Below are 14895 nucleotides of genomic sequence, written 5' to 3' on the forward strand. Positions count from 1 at the left end.
TTTTTAATTTGAAATTCTTAATTTTCTATTTAAAATCGAATTGCTCCAATTTTTTTAAAAAAAATAAAAGACAACGCTACCCTTTAGCAATGAATTTTTTTATAGACATCAAGCTGCTCTATTTAAAAAAAAATTGAACCTCTTTGTGCATTTTTAGAAATGAGAAAAACTGATGTTTTTTTAGTAAATGTCAAACTTCTTCTATTTTTTGAACTGAACTTCTTGATTTATTCACTAGTAACGGGAAAAATTGGAGTTTTTGAAATAAATATCGAACTACTCGGTTTTTTGAAATTGAACTTCTTGGTTTACTCGTTAGTAACAGGAAAAATTCGAGTTATACTTATTTTAGTTTGAACTTCTTGGTACAATTCAAAAACATGAGGAAATATGTCTTTTTAAAAAAATATTTTTAGCCCCTTTTTTGAGATGTTGGTGGTGTTTTTCTGGTGGCGGTTTTTGTTTTCATGAGCTCTCCAGTTTTTAGAATGTATGCTTTCACTTTGAAAAATTTAATTGCAACATTTTTACTATATATGAACTTATGTTTTTTTTTTATTTGAACTTCTCACGTGAACTTGAGAGAGTGATTGAAACAACACTTGGTGAGAATGAGCCTACTTAAATCTGAATGCAGTGAACAATATTATTTTAATCTACTTCTATTCTAAAAGGAAAATCTATCATCTTCTCATCATTTAGTACTACTCTGCACATGGTTCCATAGGTGTTCTCTCACGGACATTTAGTACAAACACCTGATGCTCTAGTACAAAAACAGCCGATTGAAAATCGTTGAATTCTTTTCAGCACACAGTTTCTTGTAGAGAAAATTTTTACTGTAGGTCACATAACTTGAGTTGAGTGACACTTTAGTACAACTACTTCAAAATACCCAAACTACGGTCCACGTACTTGCGCAAGGGGTTCACTTTAGTCCGTATGTACGTTTTCGTCTACGTATTTGCTGACTTGGCCAAGTCAGCGGCCGCCAGCTCGGCTTTAACCGCCACCTAATCGTGCCTAGGGTGAATACTAGTCCATTCGGGTATTTTTGGTAAAAACGCCGGAACAATGCGGGAGCGCGTCTGAGTTCCTTCGCTCCCTCGGCCTCGGCCTCGACGACCTCGCCGCCTACCCGCTCGCCCTCGGCTGCAGCGTCCGCAAGAACATGGTCCCCGTCCTCGACTACCTCGGCAAGATCGGCGTCCGCCGCGACGAGCTCCCGCACCTGCTCCACCGTCACCCGCAGGTGCTCCACGCCAGCATCATCGTCGACCTTGCGCCCGTCGTTAAGTACCTCCAGGGGATGGACGTCAAGCCCGGCGACGTGTCGCGCGTGCTCGAGCGCTACCTCGGCTGCATGCTCGAGGGCACCATGAGCACCTCCGTCGCCTACCTCGTCGGCATCGGCGTCGCCAGGCGCCACGCTGAGCTGCTCACAAGAGATCTTTATTCAGCCGGCGCTGCCGCCAAGACGCCATGGCGATTGGCGAAGCCCCACTGAACGGAGCGCACGCAGGCGACGGCGCGTGCGGCGGCACCGCACAAGTCCGGTAGCGCATTGCTCTCTCCGCGCGCGCACGCACACCACGACCTGAATATAGTAGCACAGCTGGTGCTAATTGAAGGGACCATGCATGCTAAATTATTATAGGCAGTGTTGATTATTCATATGTGTCTTTCATTTCCAGATTGCAGGTGGATGTTGGTATGTTCTTGCGATTCAGCGTGTTGCCTCCTGCCTACAATCGGAATGCGAGATAAACAACAACTGCAATTTGATGTTACTGGCTTGCTCCAAGGAGATGTGCTTTCACTTCCCTTGGTCATCACTCATCAGACATGACTGCATTAGCATGCCATACGAACTTAACTTCTTTCAGTCAACAAAATGTGCCGGCCTGTCTAAGTGGCAATGGCGCCTTTGCTTATGGGATCTACAAGGGAGCCCTTCCTGTTATCTCCAGCAATTCACTTGCTGTCAAAATCCTCTATCCCATATTCTGGGGTCTCATGACCCTCAGGTAATTTATATAGTATTATGTTAAATAGTAGTATCATCTATTTCTGACATAGGAAATGTTTTCCTCCATGAAACTTGAATATCTGAATGTTCAGTATTCGGCTCGGCTGTCATTCTATCTGAAATATGCACATTCCTGACAGATTTATATGCCAGGAATTTGCTCAGTTTCTTAGTTCAGAAAAACAATGGTTCTATTATATGGTTGTTGTATGCACGTGTAGCTTTATTAGTTGTTCCCTTATGAAGACAAAAGATAATTAATACTGTATATTGCTCTACCACCACCTCTGCTCGCTTATTGTCTCACACAGTTCGTCTGAATCTATTGGCAGTATTTTTGGCAATGATCTTGAGCCGACGAGCAATTGGCTTGAGGTGATATTCAGCATCATCAATGTACTAAGTGGGCTGATGCTCTTCACGCTACTGATCGGAAGCATACAGGTGTGAAGTGCCGCCAATCTTTAGCAATCGTTCAGTTCATTTTTACTGCAGCTAGCTAGCTTCAGTTACTTCAGTATCAGTGAAAAGTAGTGGGGCATTTTTGCTGCAGGTATTCTTGCACGCCGTGCTGACGAGGAAGCGGAAGATGCAGCTGCGGTTCCGGGACATGGAGTGGTGGATGAGACGGCGGCAGCTGCCGTCCCGGCTGCGGCAGCGGGTCCGCAAGTACGAGCGCGAGCGGTGGGCGGCCATCACCGGCGACGAGGAGATGGAGATGATCAAGGACCTGCCGGAGGGCCTCCGGCGGGACATCAAGCGGTACCTCTGCCTGGAGCTGGTGAAGCAGGTCCCCTGTTCCACGGCATGGACGAGCTGATCCTGGACAACATCTGCGACCGGCTGCGCCCCCTGGTGTTCTGCGGCGGCGAGAAGGTGATCCGGGAGGGCGACCCGGTGCAGCGCATGGTGTTCATCATGCAGGGGAGGCTGCGGAGCACGCAGCCGCTGACCAAGGGCGTGGTGGCGGAGTGCGTGCTGGGCGCGAGGAGCTTCCTGAGCGACGAGCTGCTGTCGTGGTGCCTGCGGCGGCCGTTCGTGGACCGGCTGCCGGCGTCGTCCGCCACGTTCGAGTGCTGGAGGCCGCGCAGGCCTTCTGCCTCGACGCGCCGAACCTGCGGTACATCACCGAGCACTTCCGGTACAAGTTCGCCAACGACAAGCTCAAGCGCACCGCGCGCTACTACTCGTCCAACTGGCGGACGTGGGCGGCCGTCAACGTGCAGCTCGCGTGGCGGCGGTACAGGGCGAGGGTGATGGCGACGGCGATGCTCCCGCCGCCGCCGGCCGGCGCGGCGGGGCCCGAGGACGGGGACCGCCTGCTGCGCCATTACGCGGCCATGTTCATGTCGCTCACGCCGCACGACCACCTCGAGTAGGCTGGGGACCGATCGGGTGACTAGAAGGGTGCGTGACTGCGTGGCAGTGTGGGGATGGATGCAGAGGGACCATGGATCGATCTGCCGGCCGTATGCCGTTTTACAAAAAAAAACCCGAATGAACTAGTATTCACCCTAGGCACGACCAGGTGGCGGTCAAAGCCGAGCTGGCGGCTGCTGACTCGGTCAAGTCAGCAAATACGTAGACGAAATCATACATACGGACCAAAATGAACCCCTTGCGCAAGTACGCGGACCGTAGTTCGGGTATTTTGAAATAGTGGTACTAAAGTGTCACCCGGCTCAAGTATCACGGACGTCCAGTATCACCACCTGCAGCCGTCCAAGTACAGCCCGGACAACAGCCGTCCTGTAGACCAAGTGCAGTAGCAGGACGCCTCCTATCATAGTCGCCAGCTCTCCATCTCGTTTGTCACCCACAACACAGCAAGTCTGAGAGGAGCAGGAGTGTTAGTATAGCTTGGCAGGATCGAGGGATAGCAACCCACACAGCGAGCACACACACATCAAACTGAAGACACTGGCCAGGCCGGACTTCAGAAGCGGTCACAGGCGGCGCGGCCACACCGTACGCGCTACACCCGCATGATCTAGAGGCGCCCCATAGTGTAGCAAAGTAGCAGCAGGGGACAGGCGACGGAGCCAGACGCACAGCCGCGCACGACGGCAGAACATAGTGGTGTGGTTCACTGGATCCCGTGGCAGAGGAAACGCGTGTGGATATGAGCCGTTCACCGGCGACGCTTGACGGCTGGGATCCAGGGCCGACGGCGGCATGCTGGGATCCAGGGCCGGTGGCGCGTGGGGATCCAGGGTCGGGGGGCGACGACGAGGCCGAGTGGCCGGCGGCAGGACGTGCGTCGTGGTCGGGGTGGACGAGCGTGGGAGGCGCGTCGGGGTCGAGGGGCAGGGACGGGGCCGGGGTGGCCGGCGGCGCGAGGCGCGCCGACTCCGGTAGCGGGAGGCGCGCCGGAGCCAGGGGCGGCGGTGGTTGTGGCCGGGGGGCGAGAGGTCCACTGCGCAGCATCGGGGAGGTTGGGGATCAGGGAGGTTGGGGATCGGGGAGGAGGTGGTGGGCACGGGCGTGGAACTTTTTTTTTCCCTCTGTGAGTTACGGAATTCGGGAGGACCTCCGCACGCCCTATATACGCCCGACGTGATCCAAATAGTTATTTTAATTCCAGGATTAAAATAGTGTTACTATATATATAAAGAGGTTGGGGAGGAGGGGAGGCAGCCTAGGGCTCCCCCAAGGGGCCGGGGGCCGCCTTGGGCTCCTGCCCTGGCCGCGCCCCCCTTCCTTCTTGGGCGCACGGGGGAAGGCATGAGGGGGTGGTGCCCCCTTCCTTTCTCTCATGAGGAGGGGAAGGCAGGAGGGGCTAGCCCTGCCCCCTTTCCTCCCTTAGGGCCGACGTCCTAGAGGTGGGCGCGCCAGCCTCTTGTGGCTGGTGCGCTCCCCTCGTTTGGCCCATATGGCCCAATAACCTCCCGGGGCCTCTTGAAACCCCTTCTGGTGATCCGATGACTACCCAATTTTTTCCGAAACATTTTCGATGACCAAATAGCATTGTCCTATATATTGATCTTTACCTTCGAACCATTCAGGAGCTCCTTGTCATGTCTGTGATCTCGTTCGGGACTTCGAACAACATTCGATCACCAAATCACATAACTCATATAATACTATATTGTCAACGAACGTTAAGCGTGCGGACCCTACGGGTTTAAGAATGATGTAGACATGACCGAGATACCTCTCCGGTCAATAACCAATAGCGGGTCCTGGATGCCCATATTGGTTCCTACATATTCTTCGAAGATTTTTATCGGTCGAACCTTTATGACAACATACGTAGTTCCCTTTGTCTGTCGGTATGTTATTTGCCCGAGATTCGATCATCTGTATATTCATACCTAGTTCAGTCTTGTTACCGGCAAGTCTCTTTACTCGTTTCGTAATACATCATCTTGCAACTAACTCCTTAGTCACTTTGCTTGCAAGCTTCTTATGATGTGTATTACCGAGAGGGCCCAGAGAGACCTCTCTGTCATACGGAGTGACAAATCCCAATCTCGATCTACACCAACTCAACAAACATCTTCAGAGATACATGTAGAGCATTTTTATGATCACACAATTACATTGTGATGTTTGATAGCACACAAGGTATTCCTTTTGTATTCGGGGGTTGCATGATCTCATGGTCGAAAAACATGTATTTGGCATTAAGAAAGCAGTAGCAATAAACTGAATGATCATATGCTAAGCTAACGGATGGGTCTTGTCCATCACATAATTTTCCTAATGATGTGATCATGTCATCAAGTGACAACTCATGTCTATGGTTAGGAAACCTTAACCATCTTTGATCAACGAGCTAGTCTAGTAGAGGATTACTAGGGACATAGTATTTGTCTATGTATCCACACATGTATCTAAGTTTCCGGTCAATATAATTCTAGCATGAATAATAAACTTTTATCACGAATAAGAAATTATAATAATAACAACTTCATTATTGCCTCTAGGGCATATTTCCATCACTGATCCTCTTCCAGCCTCCCATCCCCATCTAGCCACCCTTCTGCTCCCTACCAGCGACAACCCTAGCCTAGCTCGCGCCATCATGGGCTTCTTCGCTGGCAAGAACAAGAGCAAGGCCCCCGCCTCATCCTCTTCCTGTGCGCTCGCGACCCCCCCCCCCCACATTGGCCCGCCCAGTAAGGCAGCGGAAAAGCGTCCCAGTGCACTAGGCGAGGTGGCACTGGAAGCATCACATCCCCCGTACCCCGACGTTACCTTGCCACATGACTGGCATTTGGATCCAGATAGGATCACAGTGTCGGCGGTGCCGCGGACAGCATGGGCGCACACAAAGGAGGTGCGTCACCGATGGGATTTGTTGATGCTGGAGCAGCACCTCAACCCCGCCTACGCAGCAGACTCTCCCGATTGGGAGGTCTGGTTCGCCGTCGAGCACGAGGAGCAGCGTCGGCGCGACGTCCAGCACGGGCGAGCTAGCACCCCGCCGCCCCCCGTCGTGCGCGACGAGGACCAAGAGGAGGAGGCCTCCTGCTAGGCAGCGTTGGCGGCTTCTATGCATGAAAGCAAAGAGGGATGAGCGGCGCAAGGCGGAGGAAGAGGAGGTGGTGTACCAGGCACGCCTGTCGGAGGCCATAGCACTCTCCGCTTACGGCAACTGCGTCGTGCCGCCGCTGATGCCGCCTTCCCCTGTTAAGCCCGAGCCGACGCCGTCCCCGGATCTGCTGAGCCTGACGCCCCATGGTACACCTGACAAAGAGAGGTGCGCGAGTGGGTCAGCACACTACCCATCTGGTTTGGGGCGACGTCGGCGCAAGAGAAGCTCTACCTCGAGCAGTGGCGAACGTGCTGGCTGGCAGAGGAGCGTCGTGAGGGTGAGCGCCTTGAGCAGAGCGCGACATGGAGGAGGAGCGCCGGTCCCGCGTTGCCCAGCTGGCGGCGGTCACACCAGCCCAGCAGGACGTCGCCACAGCATGGGAGACGACGTTCCCCTAGGCTAGCCTGGCTCCAACGCTCATCGAGCTCACCATCCCTGACACTAACGACGAGGATACCTATGATAGAGCGCCTCCTCCTCGTTTTTAGTTTTATTAAATATTTTTAATTAATATAATGTGGACTCGTGGACTCTCGCCAGCCTTTGTGGACATCATTTATGTTTAATTGACATTTTTAATTTCAAAATATTTACGTGATTTATCTTTTTCACCCGCGAACTCAAAAATGGGCCGGGCCAGCGTTGGGCGCAAGCGCCGACCCAAACACGAAAGCGGACATGGGTGTCCGTTGGGCCGACCCAAATGGAGAAAAGGCAGACAAAGGGCGCGTCCGTTTGGGTCACATGGTTGGAGTTGCTCTAAGAAGTAAGAACTCAAGTACCGCCTCTCGCGCATGATCTACATCATAGGTTTTATTCATTGCCTTGTGCAATCCTAACTTGCCCCAAACCTCTTTCACCTTCTCGAACAGAAACAAGATGTGTTTTGTATCTTCTGGCCCATTTAAGCATGATGGGCAAATGAACGAAACTTACATGTGTCTATTAGCAAGTGTAACCCGACATGGATGGGTTCCATGCAAAGTATGCCAAACAAAAAAAATTACCTTTGTCGGACAAGATAACTTCCAAATCTTACCCCAAATATGATTGACATTGGTTCTCCCCATACCATTTGAACGTTGTTCCATTCCTCCAAATAAGTTGATCGTATAGTGAAAAGACCATTTTGTGTATAGCTCCAGGCAATGAAATCCCAAGAACTCATGACTGGATCAATAAGATCAGAAACCTTTGACAGAAGTTGCCCCCCTCTAGGTGTAATGATTTTCCTATTCGCACATTTCTGGATCCATGCGTCTCTTCAAATATCAATATTTTATCCATTTTCAACTCTCCAGATGTAACCATTTTTTTAGAGAATTCACTCCCGTCATAATATTTTGCCAAGTAAAAAAGGAGCCCTTTTTTAGGCTAGCATTCATTAAATCACCTTCCGGGAAGTATTTAGCTCTCGAGATAGAAGCGCATAAGGACTCGAGATTATCAAGCAAACGCCATGCTTGTTTGGCTAACAAGGTCATGTTGAAACAATGTATATCTCTAAACCCCATACCTTCTTGCCTTTTTGGGACACACATCTTCCACCATGTCTTCCAATGCATCATCTTTTGGTTGTCCTCATCACCCCACCAAAATTGTGACATCACGTCAATGATTCCTTTACAATCTTATTAGAAATTTTAAAGACAGACATGGCATAAGTTGGGATAGCTTGAACAACAGCTTTGAGTAAAATTTCTTTTCGTTCGGTGGATAACAATTTTTATTTCCATCCACTAATTTTCATAACAATTCAATCAATCAGGAATTGGAAACAATCGCTTTTGTCCATACCCACATTAGCAGACAAACCCAAATATTTATCATTAAGGGCTTCAATCATAATATTCAGAATTGTATAAATTTGCGCCTTATTTTTCACCTTTTTATTGGGACTAAAAAATATACCCCCTCCTTTCCGGTTTATAGGGCTTAATTTACAAATCTCTTCAACCAAGGTAGATGATGAATGGTGGAATTAATTCCTTAGTTTGCAGAAGTATTTATTTAGTACTCCCGTTTTTCTCGGAAATTTATGTATATCGATGCATTAATTACACCATGTGCATGCATGACCATTTAATGATCAAGAACTTCTACATGCATTTGTGAGTTTTTCTTTATCCTTGCATGCAGTGATTTAATACACTTGAATTCTGAACATGTGATGATAAGTAGTGGAATTGAAACTTATAGACGGAAAAGCAAATTTTTTAAGATGAGCCCTATAAATCAGAAAGGAGGGGTACTAGACTTTTCAACGCTTATCATTTGCCACGAGGCTACACAATAAGAACCCAACACTGATTTCAGAGGCTCAACGTTCGTAGCATTTGTTATTTAGAAAGACAAGGCTGTTGTTATTTTTAGATCATGTCCCGCGGTGCCGCCGCGCGTTCATTCACGGTGAGCCGGGGCGGAACGTTGTCCGGGGACAAATTTGACCCTTGAATGAATTTTTTTCATAAAATGAACTATTGAAAAAATTCATCCGGCTGATTCTTTTGTGTAGCGTCCGACGCATAGACACCACATTACACTGCACATCGCCTGACTGACAGGAGCTACACATCTGACCAACGTCGTACCTCGGACTACGTAAAAATTGCTATGTGCGACGTCTGAGCGCTAGGCGCTATACTATATGGTGCAGCGTCTAGCATTTAGGTGTTGCACTAGTGTGCGACCCGACGCGCTAGCATAGCAGGATTTCCTGAGTTTGACTGCACATCTCCTTCCACACCTGCATTTGTTGACTGTCTCATCATGTGTCGTCATTGTGTTCCGGTCATAGGTACAGTCACAGCCTCCACGTGACCGTGTGCGCTACATTTGTTCAAGGGTGTACAGTAATCATTTCTGAACTATTCCAGTACTACTGAAGCTAGTACTACTCCCTCCGTCCGAAAATACTTGTCATTAAAATGGATAAAAAAAGATATATCTAGAACTAAAATACGTCTAGATGCATCCAATTTTATCTATTTTGATGACAAGTATTTCCGAACGGAGGGAGTATATCATATCGCATCGCATCGCATCGCCAAGGCAGCATAGACCGCCACGTCCTACTCCAACTGATCGATTGCAACGTTTGAGTCGACCGTGCAGCGCCTAGATGCTAGGCGCTATACTGTATAGTGTAGCGTCTAACTCTCAGGCGTTGCATATTGACTTAGCAGTTTTTAGACATTCTGGAGTGCGACGTTGGCCAGGTGTGTAGCGCCTATCTGTCAGGCGCTGCATAGTGTAGTGTGACGTCTAGATGTTGGACGCTTCATAAAAGGGTCAGTCGGATGAATTTTTTTTGTCAACAGTTTATTTTCTGAATTCTTTTCGTCCATAGGTTTTTGCCTTGTCGGGTACGTAGAAAGCCCATTTGTTGCCTCTGGCGAATGCAGTGCATATTCGGCCTGCACACTAGTCCTCAGATTTTCAGCCCATCACTCAGCCGTATCCTCGAAGCTGCGGGTGCCCGGAAATGGCAACCGAAACCCGGCGACGAGATCTCATCCCCCTCGTGTCATGTCACTCGTGCCCAACTCCTCCCCGTCACCGCTCCACTCGGCCAGCCAGATCCAGATGGCTGGCACGACTCGCCGGCCGGGCAAGCCGGCCCCGCCATCTCACGCCGCGAAGCGGCTAGCACTGTGTCTGACCACCCGCCTCGCGTCGCTGGCCCTCCTCCTATGCGCCGCCGCCGGCGTCCTCCTCTACTCCAAAACCACCCCGGCGTCCCAAATCGTCGGCAGCTCAAAGGAATCCAGTACGGCGTCGACGGCGCCCTCCTCCCCGACTATGGAGACCATCGAGGGCGCGCGCGCCATCTGGGAGCTCCCTGCGGCGCCGGCCAGAGGGGTCCTCTTCTTAGCCCACGGCTGCCGCTGCCGCCCGGAGAACTTCTGGCCACCGTCCCAGCGCTGCCCCGGCTGCGTCGGGCTGCCGGAGGACGTCGCCATCACGGACCGCGCGCTAAGGAGGCGGTTCGCGGTGCTGGCAGTGGCGAGCGCCGGGGACTGCTGGTCGCTGGGGAAGGAGGTGGGCGCCGCCAAGCGGGCGATCCAGTCGTGGACCGCCAAGAACGGCCTTGGAGGCCTGCCAGTGGTCGCCCTCGGCGCGTCGTCAGGTGGGTACTTCGTCTCCCGGCTTGCGGCCAAGATGAGCCTAGCCGCCGTCGTGATGATGATCTCTGAGGGCGTGTTCGACCCGGCGGGAGCGCCGCCGGGCTATCCGCCGTCCATGTTCCTTCACATGCCGAAGGACCATAAGAGGGCCGCGCTAGTGGGAAGGAATGCGAAGATGCTGAGGATCAATGGCGTTGAGGTGAGGGAGCTTCAGAGCCTGGAGCTTCCTCTGACGCCGACGCTGCTGTCCGATAGGATACCAGGGCTGGATCATGGGTTGTCCGAAAGGATTTGGAAGATTTTCAGTGAGGAAGGGTTCATTGATGATAGAGGGTACATGAGGAAGGATGGCCGGGCAACTCCATGGAAGGATGCAGTGGTGAAGAGGGGGTTCTGGGAGGAGGTATCCCAGTGGGCTGAGCACATCCAGGAGGAGCTGAATCTTGCTTATGGATACCATGAGATGACAAGCTTGCAAGCTGACGAGATGTTCAGTTGGATTGAGGAGCACCTGAGCTGAGCTTTTGTTGTTGATACTTGATTAATTGTTCGTCGCTCTGTCTGGCATATGGGCTTACCGGCTTAGGATGAAATGGTGCTAGTAGTTGCGTCGCAGAAGAAGAAACTGATGTACTGGTTGGTGAAATCGGAGAGGAAGCTGTGGGGTTTAGCTCTGGGAATTCATCTAACGTGAATTGACACTGAACTACGGAACATACAGGCATAATGTTAAGTAACAAATTGACTTGATGCGAATATGTGCATTTCCTTCAGTTGGCTCTTGTGCAAATGAAGGGGGGAGAAGAAGCATAAACAAAGATAGTTTAGTAAGTTTTGCTCTGATCTTTAATGTAGGCCATGTCTTGATGTACATGAATCTGTGCATGATTTTTTTTTTTTGGCGTTCTTAAGAGCCAGCATTGCATGAATGTTGTTGTTTGTTTCGTTGAACCATCGCACTCTGAAGCTGAATCATTGTTTTAGTTTGGTTGATAAGATAACGGAGCCTGGCCATGGTACAGTTACTGGCTAGTGGGTGCGGTAAAACTAAAAGTTCTTGGTCAGTAGAGCTAAGCTCGATATCTTTATGTGAGTACAATATAATATTTTTCCTTTTCACTCTTGATGTTTACCCTCTGACGTTAAGCACATTTACTATTATCTACACTTGCATTGAGTTTAAAAAAAAACACTACACTTGCATTGGGTCACCTATTCCGTCCTTCATCATTCATTTTGCTGGAAATATGACAAGATATATGCAAACTTCGAAATCTTCTCTGGTCTTTTTAACTGTGACTTTGTGAGTGAGGATATGGCCCAAGTGTTAATAATATGGTTTTGTTGATTTGCTGATTAAGCTTCATTTGAGCTGGTTGTGGTCACTCTGTGCATTTTTAAACCTTACCGAAAATAAACCGAACTGAACCAAATTTATGGTTTTTATGGTTTATGGTTTTGATATGGTATGAACTTTTCATACCGTTTTGAACTTTGGTTTTTATGGTATATACCGGAAAACCGAATGGTTAACCGAAGTAAAAAATTATTTATATTTCTTGAGGCGAACAACCATACAAGTTATCATTTTTCTTCTACATGAGTCAAATTCACTGCCAAGCACGTACATTTTCTCGTAACATAGTCATTTTTCTCTTTAAAAAATGCTAAGAACGTCCATAACTATCAAGGGATAAATCCATTCATGCATATATACTTGCCTATATAGTCATATACTACTTGTGTAAAATAGTATATGTTTTGAGTCATAAATTTGTAAATTGTTATTACGTCATTTTCAAATTCGCGTCAACTTTGGTTATTATGGTATATACCAAAACCATACCGAAATAATTTGGTGTATACTGAAACCGAACCGTATTTTAATTTCATATCGTATTTATCGAAGTATTAATACCGTACAAACCGGAAAACCGTATAAACCGAACCATGTAAACCGAATAAACCGAACGCATATAGTGAGGTTGTGGCATGTTGAAACTTATGGGCAATAAATTTTGGGGTACAATGACCTCTCGGGGGTATTCTGTTTTTATCGTTTGTGATTGCAATGCCGTTGGTTTTGCCGCCGACTGAAATCATCGTGTGTGTTTTTCCGTCACCAAGAGTGCTTTTCGTCACAATCCAGTTGGGGAGCAGTTTGACTGAAAAGCAGAGTTTGGATCATCAGCAAAGAGTGGTTCTTTGCTAAGTGCTAACTAGAAATGTAACTTCCGCTACTATCAAGGTTCAGTTCGCGTCTAAAAACAATGGTTCAGTTCGACCTGTGGAAATCGGCAAGGTCGAGTGGGGTTTGGGGAAACATGGACTACTGTATTGGTTGTGACTGAGTGTGGGTGGATGGCCCTTGCGTTTCATATGACAATTCCTAATCAAAGAGAGAAGGAAGTCTTGTTAGTCTCTTCATGCTCGTTGCATCGGTCTGGCTCGGGCTGATTACAGATTAATGGTAGAAATCATGGCAAGAATTATGAAATGGAGGGAGTAGTAAATAACTTCTATCAGATAATAATAACTTCTATCAGATAATAATAAGGGCGCTGCTACGTGAACGACAGCCTGCAGCCGATTTACGGACGACACGCTACGGCAACCATTGGATGCAACTGGCCAGCACTGCTACACTGTTCGATTTGAGTGTCGTGCGCATATCGTCCACGAAACATCGTGTGTATGACAGTTTCGTAATAATAATGCAAGTCCCGAGTTAAAGGTGGAGGTTAACAAGCATTGTGCCGGATAGGAATGAGAGTGTTCTATCCTACTTCATGAGCAAAACCTATACGACAACTAACTACAATCAAACTCTTCCCTTAGAGAAAAAAAAGTCAAACTCAAGCCGGGACAAAACCCATGCAAAATAGAGTAGCCCTTCATGCTTTGACTCATTGGCTGCTTGTCTTTTTCCTTAGGAATAATGATGGTGGACCTTCTTAAGAAAAGTGGCACAATGGTTATAGTCCTTTACTCTACAAGAAAAAAAATTGCTTCACGATTTTTTGTATTGCAGATCTGTGAGTTTGTGTGGCTGCACAAGTGTTGAGCTCTTTTACATAGTGCTTGGTCTGATGTTGGGATATGATTTTGATTATACAATTTGTTTTATCTGAATAAGACAAATGAAGCCCACCAAAAAGACAGATACCCCTAGTCTTGGTGTTGATGTATGTGCACACCAAGAAGAGGCGTCGTGGATCAATCACAACTTCACAAGCAACATAGTTGTTCCAAGGGACATGTTTGGACAGTTTCTGACTGTATGCAGTGGAGATGATTTTAGGTATGCAACACCTTCAAGAATCCTTTCTTTTGTGAGAAAAAACTTGTAATTACTCACGTAGCCAAGCTACTATCAGAGTTACAAAGTTCGACAATGCCATCAGGGCCTGAACCTAGCCAAACAACAATACGGCCACTAGTTCTACCATACTGAGCTAAGGTATGACTAACGATGTTGTTGTTTCGTCGAGCATGAGCAATACAAGTATTTCGGAGTGCCATGAGTGATTTAATCTCACACACCAAAAAACCATACCGAGATCTATCAAAACCTTCATTCCTCACCATATTTGTAGCTTCGAGGCAGTCGGTCTCGATTTTGATTGGAAGATTACTCCACTGCAATGCGAGCGACAAACCCACTTTGATGGCCAACAATTCACTGTGGAGATCTCTTGATTGTATTGCGTTGGAAATGATTCATGAAATTGTTACATCACAAGATTTTGGATTTCGCACTCCTTCTTTGGTCTACCAGGTTCGCTCGATCATATCAATGTTTCGCAACACTCATAGTTGCTCCAAAGACTCACTTTTGGGCAACTTCTTGTTGTTGGTATCTACCCTGCTTATGCCACTTTTATGAAGACCAATTGCAACACACAAAGCCAAGAAGAAATTTCATCTTGTCGAGGTTCATGAAGGTGTGAGGAAGGATGTCGAGAGAGCATTTGGCGTTCTATAGACTTGCTTTTGCAATGGTGAAGGGTCTTGCGAGATGGTCAGACATGCATACTATGTGGAACATTATGGTTTATTGTGTGGTCTTGCATAACATGATCATTGGGAGCGAGCAGACGGGTCCATTTTCCCCCATATGTCCGAGCAGACATGTTCGAACACTGAAACACCCGCCCAACGGGCTCCCCAAAACCTGGGCCAAATGTACGGATTCACTG

The 14895-nt window shown here is 48.3% G+C and overlaps 1 protein-coding gene and 1 pseudogene across 1 annotated transcript; both read left to right on the plus strand.

The window, feature by feature from the left end:
* The first annotated feature begins 1171 nt into the window (after window positions 1-1171).
* LOC119279612 lies at window positions 1172-3408 on the plus strand (annotated as a pseudogene).
* Window positions 3409-9996: 6588 nt separating this feature from the next.
* On the plus strand, window positions 9997-11469 carry LOC119276812. Its single transcript, XM_037557969.1, has one exon. It carries the CDS (start codon window positions 10098-10100, stop codon window positions 11214-11216), a length of 1119 nt encoding a protein of 372 aa, XP_037413866.1. The 5' UTR covers window positions 9997-10097; the 3' UTR covers window positions 11217-11469.
* The last annotated feature ends 3426 nt before the right edge of the window (window positions 11470-14895 follow it).

This window comes from Triticum dicoccoides, chromosome 3B (genome assembly GCF_002162155.2).
Source record: "Triticum dicoccoides isolate Atlit2015 ecotype Zavitan chromosome 3B, WEW_v2.0, whole genome shotgun sequence".
NCBI lineage: Eukaryota > Viridiplantae > Streptophyta > Magnoliopsida > Poales > Poaceae > Triticum > Triticum dicoccoides.